The sequence below is a fragment of the Populus trichocarpa genome, chromosome 1 (genome assembly GCF_000002775.5).
Source record: "Populus trichocarpa isolate Nisqually-1 chromosome 1, P.trichocarpa_v4.1, whole genome shotgun sequence".
Classification (NCBI taxonomy): Eukaryota; Viridiplantae; Streptophyta; class Magnoliopsida; order Malpighiales; family Salicaceae; genus Populus; species Populus trichocarpa.
The window spans coordinates 37,815,745-37,834,697 of record NC_037285.2 but is presented as its reverse complement, the minus strand read 5'-3'; the positions used below and the strand labels follow the sequence as shown (position 1 = coordinate 37,834,697).

General features: G+C 31.3%; 1 protein-coding gene across 3 annotated transcripts in view; it reads left to right on the top strand.

The window, feature by feature from the left end:
* The first annotated feature begins 11,337 nt into the window (after positions 1-11,337).
* The window catches only part of LOC7485079 (glycerophosphodiester phosphodiesterase GDPDL3), a 52,963-nt gene continuing 45,347 nt past the window's right edge, over positions 11,338-18,953 (top strand). The window contains exons 1-9 of one of the 3 annotated variants that reach the window (XM_052455992.1): positions 11,338-11,679; positions 12,791-13,084; positions 13,795-13,904; positions 14,060-14,561; positions 14,986-15,024; positions 15,134-15,418; positions 16,086-16,228; positions 16,887-17,370; positions 17,711-17,893. In XM_052455992.1, coding sequence (XP_052311952.1) covers positions 11,568-11,679; positions 12,791-13,084; positions 13,795-13,904; positions 14,060-14,561; positions 14,986-15,024; positions 15,134-15,418; positions 16,086-16,228; positions 16,887-17,370; positions 17,711-17,893 — 2,152 coding nt within the window. In that variant the 5' untranslated portion in view covers positions 11,338-11,567. Of the gene's footprint in view, positions 11,680-12,790; positions 13,085-13,794; positions 13,905-14,059; positions 14,562-14,985; positions 15,025-15,133; positions 15,419-16,085; positions 16,229-16,886; positions 17,371-17,710; positions 18,084-18,953 lie in introns of all 3 variants that reach the window. The other 2 variants (XR_008060183.1, XM_052455994.1) reach the window with 2 other exon arrangements.

Sequence of the window (18,953 nt, the reverse complement as noted above, 5' to 3'; positions counted from 1 at the left end):
GTCATATCTCATTTTATTCTCTCCTCACCGATAACTTTTACAAGAAAAAAAAGAGGTATTCATTGTAAAAAAAAAACAAACAAACCAAAATACCCCCATTCTATTCCATCAGAGTTGTCTGTCGTTTCTCTTTTTTTTTAGTGTGTAGACCAAAATCCTAAGGTTAGACCTCAGCTTATTCTCTCTCCACAAATAACTTTTACAAGAAAAAAAAGAGAAATAACCATTGTAGAAAAAACATACCAAAATACCCTCATCTTCTTTCAAAAACCCTCATCTTCACCATTTCTTTTCTTCTCTAATGTGTAGATCAAAATCCTGAGCTCAAACCTTAGTTTATTCTCTCTCCACCAACAACATTTGTAAAAAAAGATAAAGAGAAAGAACCGTTGTTAAAAAAAAAACCAAAATACCCTTATCTTCTTTCAAGAACCCTCTTTTTCTTCCATCAGATATATCTGTCTTTTCTCTTTTTCTCTAGGGTGAAGACAAACCCATCAATTCCATTATCACTTATCTCAATAGATCTTTATAAGTAAACATCATGAAGTAATTTTACCCTTCAATTTTGTTTATTTCAGATGTTTTGTTCTTGTTTCTCATGTTGAATTCACCTTCTTCTTTGTTATCTCTTCAAAGATCTATTACATATTTAGGTTTATATCATATTTACATGTGTGTTAGTGGTGTTGTGTTTTTCTTTCAACTTTTATTTTATATGATGGCAAGAATGAAAATTGCTCCTTATTGGTTTTTGTTGTGAAGCAAGAAAAAGAACAACTCAAATAGTGAATATAAACAGCGGATAAGAGGTTTTCAAACAAGTAATCAATTTTTTTCTTCATGAATCCTTAACTCATAGTTATATTTTTAATCAATTCAAACATAGGGTATTGTTGATTTCTTAGTTTACTTAAGGTTTTTAGACTGGTTTACTTTAGATCTCATGTTCTAACAATGATGTTCCTTTTCGTATTTTTTTTTTATCAAAATGTAAGTATATTTAAAAGATCAAAATAAAATAAACTAGGGGACTAGCAGGTTCATGTACAGAGATATACAAAAGGAAACAAGCTCCCTGACAAAATAATTACATCAAGCTCATCTAAAAAGGAGCTACAAACCAAAGGAGGAGGCAGACATTGGTTACATGGGGAACCTAATCAGAGAGGAGGTGCCCAACCTAACCAAACAAAAAAACCAAAAAGACAGAATAGAGTAACAGTACTACCTAGTAGCCAGCCAAGACTACTTCAGACAACAACCCGCAGCCTTCACCATACACAAGGAGAGAATCACGATAAAAGCATAGCATATAACCTTGCCAGCATAAGCGAACAACAACCAAAAAATGGAGCACAGTACTGGGCAGGAGCAACAACTGCCATCATCCATCAGCATACTTAGCGTGGCCTACAAATAACCAGCAGAGAGAAACGTAGAATCCAAGGCACCATCAACATCCACTAAAACATGCATCAAGTCAGGCAGCAAGCAAACCAAATGTTAATCAACTTGGAGATCAAGGTGGTTTTGATCATAGAAGTGAAGGTAGTATAAAACAGTTTTCTAGTGGTAATTTTAGACAACATTCCCCTACTTGTTATATGCTTTTTTCAAGCTATTTTGGGCAAATTATTTTGTTCATTATTGGTGTTTTTTTTCCCTCACGCTATAGTATACGTAGTTGTCTTTAGCTTAATGTTTTTTAATTTGTTGTGTTATTTTGTGTACCTTTTCCGTAATTATTAAGGATAGTGTCTCTTGATTTATAGCAAAACTAAACTACCTCTCCTCTATTAAAAATCTTAAATCTTAAATGTTTTTAATAAAAATGGAATTCTTGTATTAGCACGTAAAAACTAATAAAACTAGGATCAAGAACATGGGCTATTGTAATGAATTATTTGTATTCTTAACACTTCTTAATTAAATTGAAATTGTTATGTAAATCAACAAAATGTTTTATCCATACTATCTCTTTATTAGGCCTCGTATTCAATATTACAACTATTGTTAACAGCAATCCTTACATATCTTTATTTGAAAACAGGTAGACTTCTTTTTTCTACTATATTTGAAAGAAATTTAATGTGCCATACTATACACTAATTCCATTGTTTTAATTCATAAATTCTAAATTATACAATGCAATCAAACATGTTTACTCTTCTAGTTAATGATTAGATTACACTTACGACATTAAATGCTTAATTGTATGTTTTGAAATAGGTTATCGAACAAAGCAATTGAAGGTTCTAAAAGTGAAGATAAAGCTTCTTAGACTAAATAAGTGTTGTATACTTTCTATGACATTTACATCAAAACTATTAAGAAGGGCACGAGGCCAAATACTCATTTTGACAAAACTGGTTGGAAATTTATGGTTATTGCCTTTGAAGAGCAGGCTGACCATGCTTTGACCAAGGCACAATTGAAGAATAAATGGGATGATATCAAAAGGTATTTGAGGATATGGAAAAAGTTAATTTCTAAAACTAAAGTTTGTTAGAGTAGTGAATTATGAACTATTTTTGCAATTGATAAGTGGTGGAAAGCAAAACTCGAGGTTATTTGTTAGGATCTTCATCTTTTCAATTTCATTTATCTTATTGAAGCATTTCATTAACTCATTAAGTTTAATTAATTATATTTAATTTTTTCTTATGTAGGAAATCAGAGGAGCAAACAAGTTTAGGCATGTTGAACTATATGTTTTGGCTCCCTCTTTAGGAACGGTGCATGATAAAGATGGCAGGGATGATGGAGTGAGCAATGCTAATAATATTGATATTAATCTGGAGGAAATAAGTGATGATTCAGAAGAGGATGATATTTCTAATTTGTTGATATGAGTAACATGATAGTTGGATTCAACGTTGCAAACAACAATAACAACCATAGTAGTGGTAAGAAAAACAGCAACACCATATTCTACAGTTCAAGGTGAAAACAAAAAGGGTTTTGAAATGGAAGCATAATTATTTTCATGCTTGGATCGACTAGTTGATAGCGTTTTGACAAAGAATAATGGTTCCTCCACTGATAGTAATAAGAAATGGTGTAACATTGAAGAGAGGTATTGGATGAGAACTTTAGGTGAGAATAGTAACCTTTGAAAGTTAGTTTTGCAGTTTCAACAACTAATATTCAACTATGTTTATATATGCATCCATTCCTATATAAAATATTGTATTGCAAGCGTATTTGCAATGTCACTTTCAAAGTTAATATTTTACGTTCATAAGTAAACAATTGAAAGTTAATTAGAGCTTGTTGTGTAGACATAAACAAGTAACATTTAACAAGTAACATTTTTTTATTTTTTTATTTTTTTATTTATCAATTACCAGTCTTTGAAACTATCATTATAGTTAAGGAATAATACAAGTCAAATGCATCCATTTTGTTTGTCTGACAATGGTTAAATAATTTTACTACAAGTAAAAAGTAACCAGTGTAACTATTGTCTTTTAAGGAATACAAGTTCAAGGTACATTGTATATAAATGTAACAAGATAGGTATTTTCTTGTGATAATTGGATAGTGAATGCAATGAGATAAGAAAAGTGATAGTGTTTTGTAGGTACAAAAAGCCCATTTAAGTTCTAATATAGGATATGAAGGAAATAATGATTAACTAAATGAAGGATATAACAAACTATGCTAGACATAAATAATAGTGTTTGTGTATTTCATATAATGTTAAACAAACCTTGATGCTAATAGAAAAGTAATATAGATTTTTATATGTTATTTCTATTTTCATTACTGGTAAAATAATTAGTTCATTATTAAACCTTTTATTATCTCTATTTCTTAAATTTCTTGCTATGCAACAATCTTTTTGTAAAGCCACAGTCAACAACAGAAAAATGCAAATAAAAAATACAAAATAAATTTAAGATGATGATGTTAAACATTATGACCCATATTATTAATTATGGAGTTATTAAAAAAATAAAAATAAAAAACACATCTTACAACTTCAGAACATAATAAACAATTATGTTCAATTATTATCATAATTTTAATAAACTTTTCCACAAAACAATAAATTAGTTTCTTGTTAGTTATTTTCCCTATTTAAATTTTTTGTAGAACTAATAGTCTCTTATAATTTATTCTACTCATAAATACAAGAAATGATATCTCATTATAGATATGGATGCTGAACGGTTTAATGCTTTTTTTTATGGAGATTATGATAATGTAATAAATCATTTTGTTGATTATGTTAATTGTGGTGGTGGTGGCGGTAGCATTGGTTGTGTTAGAGAATAATATAAATCATATCCTGGAACCTCACCTAACAGCTTAAGCTATTGGGTTGAGATGGTTTTTTGACATAGTATCAGAGCCTTGATGACCAAGCGGTCACGAGTTCGAATCTCACCGTCCCTATTTATTTGATAAAAATTAAGCACAAGGTAATGTGGGTCTGTGCAAGTTTCAAGCCCAAAGGGCTTTTACTTGAGGGGGTGTATTAGAGAATAATATAAATCATATCCTAGGACCTCACCTAACAGCTTAAGCTATTGGGTTGAGATGGTTATTTGACAAGTTGTGTTAGTGATGGTAGCAATAAAAAGGATGATGATAATAACGATGATGAAAATGCTTTTGATCATCATAAATTAGTATTATGTAGAATTAAAGATCACTCAATGAACTATAATAATTATATATATAAAGAACCTTGTATGATTTCAAACAACACAAATATGCGCTGGTTAAATGAAATTTTACATGGACATTGAGAAATATGTGTAAACATATTTAGGATCGATGCAACAATATTTTAAAGTCTATTCTTTGATTTAGAAAGCCAACGAAGGTTAAAAGCTTCAAGAAAGATGAGAGCTATTGAAAAGGTTGGCATGTTTCTGTATACATCAACATTAGATGCTTCAAATAGGGAAGTTTAGGAAAGATTTCAACATCCAGGAGAAACTATTAGTAGATATTTTAATGAAGTTCTGAGAATAGTTTCTTCTTTCGCACTAGATGTTATAAAACCAAAAGATTTTAAGTTTGTAAACATACAACTTGAAATTGTGATGAATCCAAGTTAGATACTTCATTTCAAGGTAACTCTAATATACTTCTTTATCATTAATAATTTGGATAGTTTTTTTCCAAATTACTTAGAAATTAATGCTTCATGCTTCTTGTTTTTCATGTAGAATTGTATAGAAGTTATCAATTGCACACATGTGTGTGCTTGTGTATCTATAGAAAATCAAATATCATTTATTGGCATAAAAGGTGTGCCGATTCAAAAAGTAATGGTAGCATGTAGTTTTGACATGCAATTCATGTTTGTTTAGGCTAGATAGGAAGGTAGTGCAAATGATACGCGAATTTCCCTTAAGGCAATTAGCAATCCCAATATCAAATTTCCAAACTAACTAGAAGATAATAACAAACAAACAATTTAATTTAATTCTATAACGAAAAATTAATGTTATTGTAACTATTAGGGAATAAATTATAAAGTCATTATGTGTTATCGCAGTGAAGTACTACTTATTTGATTATGAATATCCAAATGAGTATGAATTTTTAGGTCTATATAAAGGTAAGAGATATCACTTGCCAGAATTTCATCGATGAGGACAACCATGAAGTAAGGAAGAAGTATTCAATCATGCTTACTCACCAATACGTTATATGATAAAACATATATTTGGAGCGTGAAAAAAAAGGTGGAGAATTTAGCAGAATATGTCTGCATTTCCTTACAAAACACAAGTTTAGATTGTAGTGGCATCAATGACAATACATACATAACTATATTAGAAGGAAGTCACAGGAAGATGTGGAATTTATAAAATTTGATCACTATTTCAATTTTGTTCCTGATGATTTTTTAACTGATGTGGTTCCGTATTCACAAACCCATGGAAACTAGAGGCCTTGTATGGATTATGTTCTTGATGGGATTGTAGCAAGTTTAATAGGAAAATAAAAGTGGGATTGTAATTTGCATTGTTGTATTTACTATGTATTAATAATCCAATATACATTAATATAATTACAAAATAAGAAATTAATACATGTTTTTTTTTATCATTTTATTAGCAACATCAATTTCAACTATAGTTTCAACCAAACATCTTTAATGTATTTTTTATTAAACAACAATTTCAACCATATTTTTAACCAAACATATATTTTAATCAAACCAACTACAACTAAAAGTAATTTTTCTAAACCTAATTTTTTCAAATTACAACCACAAAAGCTACTACAAAACTAAATTCACTTTAAATGTGTGTTTAGTATTATGATAGCTTTTATGGTTGCGGTTTTAAAAAATAGGTTTAAGAAAAATAATTTTAGTTGCGGTTTTAAAAAATATGTTTAATTAAAATTGTTATGAGATGGATTTTTGTATGCAAAATAAATGAAAAACAAATATATTTCAAAGAGAAAGAGAGAGATGGAAAAATGATATGTTTTTTGGTGTTTTTGTTACAATATATATTAGGGTATTGTGGTCATTTCATCATATTTGAAACTTGCGTTTGATGTAGGTTGCAAACATAAATTTTACAAAACTTGATAATATTGAAAAAAACTCTAATTGAATAATTAATGCAATTAGAATTGTATAACTAAATAATAACCTATGATAAATAGGAAACTAACCATTTAGAATATTGATTTTTAATGTGTTATTATACATCGATTATCGTAGAAACTTCTAGAATAAATTGTCACCAAAATGCAAAGCATTAACACTAAAATCTCGATCACATTCGATGTTTGATTATTTTTTATTTATTTAAGACATACTCGATGCTTATTTTTAATAAGACTTAAGCAATAATTTCTCTTTAATATCAATGATATATGGATTATGATGCCCAAAAGGCCTAATACTCTAAATAAATACCTATTTGATGAAGCTATTGGGCTAGAGGCTCAACAACTAAGATCGAATAACAACATATCTAGCCAAATTGGTGGGGCCAGAGGCCAAATTAAAATAAAAAAGGAAGACCAAATAGTTGGGCTAGTCTTCAGTCCAAAAAAAAAGAAAAGAAGAAGATCGGACAACAAGAGGAGAGAAAAAGACCAGCTCGTTAATTGAAATAAAAGAAAAAATAAAAAAAATAAGAGAAAGGAAAGATAAGTCATTGAAGCAGCATTGTGACTTCGATGATGTAACATGTTGTACTATGAGAAAGCTCTCATCGAGACAAATCCAATAACATCAAAGAATGTCATTGTCAGAGATAGGACAATCTCAAATGCACCACCATAACTTAATGGGGCTCGCTTATATGTAGACACCTATAATACACTCGCCAACCAATTATTCTCTTTTTTCCTTCAATTCAGTTCTCAGTTTTATTTGAATGGACATCATGCAAGGTTGGGAGGGAAGAAGAAATGAAAAACGATAAAATATTATCATGCACGTATTATTGCCACCCAAGCACTTAAAACATCTAAGTTGGCACAAGTTATGAGTGCATGCCTTATCAACACAACATCGCGCAACCACTCACTGATGTTATATGAAGCACACCTAATTCTCTATTGTAAAAGTTATGAAAGTCATGGGCACACACCTTATTAGTACGACGCCACACAACCACTTACTAGTGTTACACAACACATACATAATTCTCTATTATAGAGATATTAGTGTGGGCGTCAACATGTCTCACCAATGGCTACTATGATGCTACCTTATCTCACCAGTTAATAATGTGATGCAACAACCAATGACTCATTTTATATGTTGCCTGCGCGGTAAAAGTAATTATTCTTCATGATTACTCTCGCATGATATATCTACAAATCCACTCTCCTCGAAGCAATTTCATGTAACCAAGGTGTATAAATATCCGATATTACCAAGTAACAATAACAAGCCACAATGTAACACCACACACAACAAACACAACATGCACTCTTTTATGTTTTCATTCTTTTTGTTATATATTATTCACTTCTCATAGTTCACTAATATAAATATTGGAGAGTTTTCTCCTCCTAATAAAAAAAAGACTTGATGTTGAAGGGTTCGTGAAACACCAATACAATCCAACTAAAAAAAAAAATCTTCTAAAATCCATTGCACTAGTTGTCATGGAAAGGCTAATTTTAATTTGAGGTTTTTCCAAACTTTATCATTTTTCGTTCTTTATTTCTCTGTGCTTTATCTATGTGACCTAATAGGAGTCCTCACGGTTGTTAACTTTCTTGAATTTATATCGAAGAAAAAAAGAAAAAAGAACGTCGTGCTTTCTGCTTTCGGGGGCAAGAGAAGGTAAATAAATCCTTTACGGGGACAGTGAGAACCTATGTTTTGTCATTCAATGCTGATTAAAATGAAATAAATACCATACGTGCTGGCAAGTCACCGTCTCCTAAAATAGGAGAACCATTCTACGCGTTTTGCTTCCCTCCGCGCCACCCAATCATATCATGACAAGTGGCTGTTGCCAGATTGTTAGTGCTCATGGTATGGACCCCATTCTAGCTGTCTTCCAACCAGCACTCATCACCTTCTCCCAGTGTCTCGAGCCATCCCGATTCCATCACTGAGTGGGCAGATAGGGCTCTCTAGTCCAACTCAATAGTTAATATATATATATATATATATATATATATATATATATTAACACATTACAATTATTAACACGAAAACAAACTTTCTAAATATATTCTTAGGAAAAAATAAAGAAAAAAAAGAAAATTACATAATTGAAAATCAAAATTCAAGTTAGAAGAATAATTATTGGCAAGTGAATTTCAATTTAGAAAATGAGAGAGATATGATTTAAGGACATTATATTCATCGATCCTTCTCCGTGTGATTTTTAAGAATTTTCTTCCTTTCATATATCCTTATATATTCATATTTTCTTGTCATGCTGTTTTGTTATTTTTGGACATAAAATGTCTGTTATACTATTAAAGGAAAAGTTAATTTTAAAAATATAAAAATCAGATTTTTTTATAAAAAAAATAACCGAATCTAAGAAAAAAAATACTAAAAAAACTAAAAAATTCAGAAAGACAAAAACTTTGAACATTTCAAAAAATTTAAAATAATTCATAGAAAATATAGAAAAAACATCTTTTTAACCTTTAGGTTTTATTGGGTACTTTTATTTTTTTTCTTTTTTCTTTTTATTGTTATTATGTTTTATAAGTTTTTTCCCTAAAGTTTTCAAGTTTCTTTAATTTTTTATAGTTAAGTTTCATCCCCTTTTTTTATGTTTTTATAGTTTGAGGGGTATTTTATAAAAAAAATAATAAGAAAAAAAGTATATGGGAGAAAATAATAAATATATAAGGATGAACATGTCTAAGAATATTATCCAATATATAAAAATAAATCGGTCAATTACTAATGAAGAACTAAAACAATTAAATAAAAAAAAGGTTAGAACAATATGGTTCACCGTAACACAAATGGAACTCCCTCACTAATCCTTTTATCTCGGGACATTATTGTCATTGTACAGACATACATGAAGCTTTCATTAAGGCCATGTTTGTTTGTAGGAAAGTAGTTTCTTTTTGAAAAGTGAATTCCGGGAAAGTGAATTATTTTCTGATGTTTGGTAGTGTAATGGAAAATAAGTTGGAAAACAATTTCCAGTGTTTGGTTATGTCATGGAAAATTAATGAGCTGGAAAATAACTTATTAATGTTTTATTTTTCTCAAGTTTATTAAAATAATGAGAAACAAATCTTACAAATTAAAAAGTTGAATGAGAATGAAATTGAAAAAAAATATAATTTCATAAATTATCTCAAATAAGATAAATAATAATCAAAATAATAGAGATCAAATCTAAAAAATAAAAAAAAATAAAAGATGAAGAAATTAAAATAATAGTAATTAACATTTTATAAATTATTTCAAATAAAATAAGTAATAATCAAAAGAATGAGGACCAAATTTGATACATAAAAAATTTCAATAAAAAAATGATAAGGGAAAAGCAAATAACAATTATAAAAATGAGGACCAAAGTTAATATAAAAATTAAATTTTAAGAGATGAAATTGAAAAATAAATATTCAAAACAAAATATATATAGCAATCAAAAGTTTGAGGACCAAATTTGATATAATCAGCAAATAATATGACATTTCTAAATTTTTAACAACTTCTAGAAAGTGTTTTTCGCCCAAATTTTCTAGGAAAACACTTTCCTGAAAATCAAGCCAAATTTTTCTTTGACCAAGTGTTTTTCGTTGACCAACTTTTCTAATGGCAAACAAACACAGGAAAGTTTGGAAAGTGATTTCCCGAAAAGTGAATTCCAGAAAATAAATATAGCCTAAAATAACAAGTACCGACAACAGAAACCCCTCTTAGCTCATTATCCAGTCAAATAATTTAATAACCTTAAGCCAATTGCTCTCACCATCAAGATAACAAAATTCAAAATGCAAGTTAGATTAGGTAGTGTTTAGCTTACACGATTGCAGTTTTTTCTTAAAATTTAAATAAATAATTTTAAAAAAATAAACTGTTTAGTTAAAATTATTGTGAGATAAACAAATTATTTTAGTTTTTATAAAATTAACGTTTGAAATATAATTATATGTGGGGTTCAATTTAAAAATATAAATTATTTGACTAATTAAATAATTTTTTTTATAATTAAATAAAAAAATAAAAATTACTGCAATAATAAACAGTTTTAACGTATCATTAATACACATTGCATATTTTTAGACAAATAAGCTTAATAACACAACAAATTATAAATTAGTCTCTTGGTTTTTATTTTAATAATAAATTAAATAGTTTTTCTAATTCTAAAAATTAATCAATTATATAGCATTAATTTTGTTTATATTTAAAATAAAAATAAACGTTTTAAAATTCAGATGTTAGCCTAAAATTTAGATGAGTATCAATAGAAAAAAAAAAAAAAAGAGAATTTAGTTTGCAACTTTGCATTAAAAGCTAATAAACCTCTCTCTATAATATTATCATAAGATAAAATCGGCTATGGAAATAGAAAATAACCAAACTTCTTGATGATATGTATAAAAAACATATAATTATTTTTTAAGGTCAACTAATAGTAAATACAATAATTTATTAAAAGGATAAACCTTCAAGGGTTATTTGACTATAGTGAAAGAGAGTTATATATTTTTTAATGTAAATATTGATGGCAGCATAATAATTGTGTATAAAATGTTTATTAATTTGTAAAAACACTTTAAAATATTTATTTTTTATTTTTTATTAAAATCATTAAAAATATTAAAAAATTATCAATTTAATATATATTTTTAAAATAAATACATGTTTCCTCGAAACCTAGCGGCTCTTGCTGACAATCCACGTTATAACGTCGATCAAACACGCAGCAATAACAAATAAGAACACTAAAAAAAGAGGAAAGAAAAGGCTCGATACATTAACAAATCTGTTAAAAGCCTGTCTGAAAAGGTTCCACACCTCCCCCCTCTCTCTCTCACCCTCCCCGGGAAATCTGTCGCATTTATCGAAAAAACTTGGCCGGAGTTTTGCTTAAGCTCCTCCAACAAGTCGCCGGCTAGATTTTCCGGCAATGTGTAACTTACGCTCGTTCTTCACTCCTCTACTAGCTGTCCTACTACTTCAGTCATTGGTGGTTGTTGTCTCTGCTCAGGGATCTGCTAGTACCTGGCAAACACTCACCGGTCTGTCTTTGCTTTTCTCTCACTACCACGCACTCAGATTTCTCTCTCCCTCTAGATTTTGTGTTTGTTTGCTAGGAAAATGCATGTGATGCTCGATTTTCTATTTTAGAATTACAGCTTAGGAGCTAGTTGCATTTGTAGGGAAGTTTGCTTTCCGTCTTTGAAGATTTGGCCTTAAATAAATATTGAAAATATATAAGAGATGCAATATTTTACCTTTTTTTTTTTTTTTTACATTTGATTTATGATAAATGTGTAATTAGTAGAATTTGTGATAATTTTATTTATGGTATCTTAGATCGTTAAACACCGTTTTAAATAAGCTTTAGTTAAGAAAATAGCAAGGAACAACATGGTTACTATTTCTAGAATAAGATCACTTGTTTGTATTGGGCCTTGAAGATTACTTTAAATTCAAAGATTAAAATTGATTTCTTTTTCGAAAGCTGATTTTTATTTCATCTTGGGCTTATGCAAAATGAATTCTTGAATTTCTTTCTTTTCTTGGAGAAATCACATCATGTCATTTATGGAAAACCTTCAATTTATATGAAATTCCTACCAGCTCAGTTCATTATACACACACAAAAAAAAAAAAAAAAGTGCATGCATTTCTTTTTCATGAATTACAGGCTTTTGGATATTGGTGTTGTGGGTGGTTTTTCATTTTTATTTTTACATTTCCCCACACTCTAAGTTCTGATAAGTCAATTGTTTTATGTGATAGTTAATTTGCTTGAACCTGGCTTTCCAAAAAACCGGAGGTTTCTATAAATCTGAGTTTGTTGAGAAAATTGACAAAAAAAAAAAAAAAATTGTTGGTCAACAAAATTCTTTCAAGAAAAATGGCTACTCATAAGATTCTTGGTGCTTTCCAAAATATTTCTATTATGAATACCCAAAAAATGTTGAACTTGCAACTTAACTAATTCTTATCTGCTCACAAAATAATTTGATGTAATTTGTGTTGCAATAACAATTTTTGGTTAGTGAACTTGCAATCTGTGTTGCAGTAAATTTGCATGGATAAAAATATGACCCTATAACACATTTGAGTAGAGTCAATCGACCTTATAATGAAAAAAGCTCACTAATTAATTTCATTCTGCAGGAAATCCCCCTTTAGTCATAGCACGTGGCGGGTTTTCAGGATTATTTCCTGATTCTAGCTCAGTTGCTTTCCAGTTTGCAACGCTTACAAGTTTGCCGGATGTTGTCCTATGGTGTGATGTGCAGTTAACTAAAGATGGTGTGGGGATTTGTGCCCCTGATCTCAGGCTTGACAATTCTACTAGCATTGCTCAAGTTATGAAAAATAAAGATAAGTTGTACCTAGTTAATGGAATTCCTACCCAAGGATGGTTCACAGTGGATTTCACTCTCAATGAATTGTCACTTGTATCCTGTGAGTTTGGCTAAGACTTCAACAACTTGCTTCATATGGTTATTGGTCATTTTTTGGTAGCCTGTTTATTTCTATACTTCTTGTAAAGTATTATTATTACATGAAGTGATCATTTGAAATATCCAGATTTTCTTAGTGTTGATTGCTAAAAATTTGCATGAATCAAGTGAATCAGATGCCATTTCCTTCTTTTCATTTTTTGTTGAAATTAGCAATGAATTGACAAAGGCGGGAGTCAAACTCAAGACCTTACCCCTCTTATTTGCATAAGAATAACACAAAAATACAAGCTGTTTATTCTCCTTTCTTATTATTTATTGTTGTTGTTATAGTCCTTCTGTTTGTGAAGTTTGCTTGATGTATAAGTGATAGTTAGTAATGGTGGTCAAGCATGAAAGATAGTTAATAACATCAAGTCATTTAGAGACACTGAGAGTTTTATTGCAGATAGGATACTTCAATCAAATATTTGAAGAAAAAACCAATTGGGGGTTGTTTTGTTTTTGGATTTGGATATCCCATTGTTGATCTTCAGATTTTACTGATAGGGACCTGCTCATTAGTCTCTGAAGGAGATTTTATCTAAATTGATCTTCATGAGATTGACTATGAAAATTTTCTTAGCATACCAGTCTGTGTGGATCAACTGTTTCTTAACTTCTCAATTCCTGCCTTGAACTTCTGATTCTGACATTGTTTTTCCTTGACAGTGGCTCAGGGAATCTATTCTCGGAGTGAAAGGTTTGATAACACTTATCCCATCCAAACTGTTGAGGATGTGGCGAACTTAAAACCACCAGGCTTATGGTTGAATATTCAGGTAGAGAAGCAATCTTACACCAGTACCTTCTATGAACTTATTAACATGAAGCCTTCTTTACTGCTTTTGCTTTTCTTCCCTTCCCTTTAATTCAGTGGAACATGCACTCCCATCTATTATTTCAACCAAATTGTTTTGTTCTGATACTTTTGCAGCATGATGCATTCTTCACACAGCACAATTTGAGTATGAGAATCTACGTACTGTCTCTATCCAGAAGGGTTGTCATTAATCATCTTTCATCACCAGAAGCGGGTTTCTTGAGAAGTATTGTTAAGAGATTTAACCTAAATATAACAAAACTGGTCTTTCGGTTTCTGGAACCAAATGTCATCGAGCCATCAACAAATGAGACATATGGTTCTCTCTCAAAGAACTTTACTTTCATCAAGACATTTGCATCTGGAATTCTTATCCCTAAGTCATACATATGGCCTTTAGATGCAAGTAATTACTTACAACCTCAGACTTCTATCGTCTCGGATGCACACAAGGCAGGGCTAGAGGTTTTTGTATCAGATTTTTATAATGACGCCCAACTGAGTTACAATTACAGTTATGATCCTGTAACTGAGTATCTCAGTTTTGTTGACAATGGTGACTTCTCTGTTGATGGTGTGCTCTCTGACTTTCCAGTAACTCCATCTGCGACTATTGGTAAGCTGTAATCCTTCTCTTTAAGCATCATGGATCTGAACAAACCGTGAACTATTGGTTCAATCTAGTATTTTTCAACTCAAATAACTGGACATTTGGCAGTAATTTCTTTATGGGAGCAGTTGTTAGCTTGCCTACCATCATTTAACTTTCAACTGTTGCTACTAGCTTCTCATGTCAGAACATGCTTGATACTTGATTCCTTATCACTGCATGATTCAAATTTTGTTCGAACTTAAAAGGTTTAGTGCTGTGACTGCTGTTATCATTGACTCATAGAACCATTGAGACAATATCTCTTCTTATCCTAGCTGTAATCTTTCGGTTGGAGTTAAAGATTATAATGCTTAAGTTCTGTCTGGATATTTCTCCTAATCCGGAGAATAAATATTTTGAGATTCTGATTTCTCCTTCTGTATTGCAGATTGTTTTTCTGGTCTAGGCAAGAATGCTACACCTCAAGGTGCAAAATTATTTTCTGATTCTTTTTATATGAGATTTAACTTCAAAGGATACTGCATTTTTTGAACATTAGTACTTACCTCTTCCGTCCTCCTTTTCTCATGGTTCAGTGAACCTTTCGGTCATCTCAAAAAATGGTGCAAGTGGAGACTACCCTGGTTGCACTGATTTGGCTTACCAGAAAGCTATTTTAGATGGTGCTGATGTTATTGATTGTCCTGTTCAAATATCAAAAGACGGGATACCATTTTGCTTGGGCTCTATAAATCTTTATGATAGTACAACAGTTGCCCAATCAAGTTACAGCAATCGTGAACAGAATATTCCACAGATTAAGGCAGGCGGTGGGATATTCACCTTTAGCTTAACATGGAGTGAGATTCAGAACTTAACTCGTAAGTTCAAACTGGTTGGCTTTTACTTCTTTTGCTTTTTCAATCTTCTGTTGCACCCCCTTCCCAATAAAACATGATTTTTTTTATAAATTTTTTTTCCTTTTAGTGTGGGAAAAAAGCTTGGCCTATGAACAAACAATTACGTGGAGGGGCATTACTCAATCCTCACATTCTGTTAAAATAGAATGCTCAGTAATGGATCACAACGTTAAAATAATTTAGGACATTGAGGAAGAGAAATAAAGAGTGGCCAGCCAAAAAAACACATCCATCTAGGGCTCAAAGGAATAATGTCTTGGTCGTGGGAGTCACAAGACAAGATCTCATAACCAGCTATTCTCACCACTTGAGATTTGAGAATAAATACATGAAAAGAATTACAGAGATTACAATTCTTGGAACAATACTAAACGCAAATGTCCTTTGCCTGGCACCATTCTTTTGATTTTGCTCTCTTTACATTTTGAAAGGTAGAATTTTGTGAGAAAAGGAACAGAAATATTCCTCTGCACTTTTTTTTTTTGACTCCTGCCCAACTCTAAATTCTGCTTTGTAATCTAGTTGTTGTTTGAATTCCATTTTATGTTTATTTGTGGATGTATGATTGTCCAAATGTTTTCATTGAAGATAATGATTTTGTATTGATCTTTTTCTTTTTGCATTGTAGCGGTGATGTCCAATCCATATTCAAAATATTACTTGTTGCGGAATCCCAAATTCAGAAATTCAGGGAATTTTCTAACATTGTCTGATTTCTTAGCATTGGCGAAGAACACTAGCTCGCTTTCTGGTGTCTTGATTAGCATTGAGGTGGGTTTTTGCTAAGCTCACATTACTTGTACATGATCCTTCGTTTGAATCATCTGATTTGAACTTGCATAAACTGCTTGCACTTAATATTCCTTTGATTGTTTGTGGAAATTTTACATTTTTCCTGTTGGATGGAAAGCATGTTATCAAAATCAAATTTATCATCACACTACACCTTATTAGTAAACAAAGCAGTGCTTAATTGGTTAGTTCTGTCAGTGGAACATATTATCTCTTCTATGTTTCTTCCCCAACTTGGAAACCATTTCACACGTGGTGTTAGTTTCCATGGGTGATGAAACTTAATGGACCATCATATTCAATGGTTGCTCATATCAGTTATCTCATCTGCTAGCAATCTGCATTTTCATTTCTTTAGTAGCAATAAAGATGACATTGGTTCCTGTGGTTGTATTAACCGCATCCTTTGGCGTAACTTCCTGCCATCCTTCTAGTCTCATGAGTAGCTCACATGCTTAGTACAGACCTTTGAGCTATAATTGCACGCCTGAGGATTTCTCTCATAGAATAATAGAATAAGGTCTTCAACAGCAGCCAAAAAGAAGAAGAATATGTGATTATTATTTTTGTCCACATTGAAAAAATGAAGGTTGTTCCCACCCTGACTGATGTTTGTTGTCTGTTCTGTTCATTTCAGAATGCAGCCTATCTTATAGAGAAAGAGGGATTACCCGTTACTGACAAAGTACTTGAAGTCTTGAGCTTAGCTGGTTATGATGATCCAACTTCCAAGAAAGTTATGATTGAGTCCACCAACAGCTCAGTTCTAATGAAATTTAGGGACAAAAACAATTATGAGCTTGTGTACCGGATTGAAGAGGATATTCAAGATGCTGAAGATGCAGCACTGAAGGACATCAAAGACTTTGCTAATTCTGTGGTCATCAGCAAGATCTCTGTCTTTCCTAAAAGTTCTTCATTCCTCACTGGTGTCACAAATGTTGTGCCAAAGCTGCAATCGCATGGGCTCTCAGTTTATGTGGAAACTTTCAACAATGAGTTTGTATCTCAGGCATGGGACTTCTTCTCAGATTCAACAGTTGAAATTAACTCCTACGTCATGGGAGCCAACATCAGCGGTGTTATCACAGAATTCCCTCTGACTTCTGCCAGATACAAGAGTAAGTCACTGATGTTTCTAGTTTACATGCAACAATACAGAGTGAATCCTGGACGATGTTGTATGTTCTGGACAAATTATTCCTTAGATGATCTTGTTCTCATGAAAATGTCAGTTTAATTTCATGCTGTACTAGGCTGAGAAAAATAGATTCGCATATTACATGTTAGATGTAGAAATCAGGTTAGGATCATACAATATGACTTGAGAGTATATTTAACTGCCATTATTTGTGTTAGTCTCATTTCAGATTTTATGGAAATTCCATAATAAATATATCCACCAGACATGTAGTGATATCTGTTTGCCATTTAGTGACACATTGCTCCATTTTATTGCAGGGAACCGATGCTTGGGCTATAATGTTTTACCTCCTTACATGAGCCCTGCTCAGCCTGGCGGTCTCATTCAGCTAATCTCACCTTTTGCCTTGCCCCCAGCTGAGCCTCCAAACCCAGTGTTAACTGCACCTGATGTTGTGGAGGGACCCTTGCCCTCTCATACAGCAAGTCCCCCAGTTCCAGGTGGTGGAGCTACAGCAGTACCACCAGGAGCTCCAAATGGGCTGCCCAAGATTGGTGCGTGCATCTTCCTGTCCAAGTTGGCTATGCTCATCACCATTCTTCTGCTGCTTTAAAACTTTATCGTGATCACTCTATTCAAGATCATTATGTGCTTTGTCATTTCCAATCTCTTTGGTCAAAGATGAAGCACCTTGGAGTTTTTTGTTGAACGACTGTTCAAAAGCTAATCTTTTGTGTTCTTTCCCCTCTCATTTGGGTTATTTTATTGGACGGCTGTGAAGCTTTCTTTTTGATGTATAATTGTAGGCATTTTCTTCCTTAATTCCCTACGTATTGTGAAAAAAACAAATTCCTTAGAGGACACGTAAGATGTGATCGTGAATTGACTGCCTGTGTCATGGTTGTAAGATGTTAATTATTCTTTGATGGTAAAGTATATGATTTAATAAATAAAGAGTAATGTCAATCTATTTTTTCTCACTGAAATGTCTTATTTAATTATTTTCATTTGTTGATCTAATAAATTAAGTAGTCATTGATTATTGTTGATTGATAATTAATTCTTTAATTAATATGCTATTAAATTTTCATTCTTTTTCCAACAAAGGAAAATTATAATTAGACACTTAATCTTGATCAAAGAGTTCGTAACTTGACTTCAATATGTTAAGGAAAAAAAAAAGAGTAATGTCAAAACTAGAAACCGAAAAAAACACAAGGAAAAGAAAGCATGTAAGTTATAATTACAAGAAATACTAAAAGATGTGATGATTCCACTGCAACTTTGCATGTGCGGTCCTTTTCTTTTGGTTTATGGTCTTTTCTATTTGTAGTCGGTTCCTTAAACTTGATTACAAGGTTTTAGTCGGTTCCTTAAACTTGATTAGAGGCCAATAAAGTTTGAATTTGTAGCGTAAATACACAATTAAAAGAGAAATAACCAAGCTAAAAAAAGTGTGGCTCATTTGAAATTTAGGTGAATAATTTCACTTTTATTCACATATTCTCCATTAACTCCTCATTTGATTCCTTTAGTTTTAACATTTTATATTTTGATTCA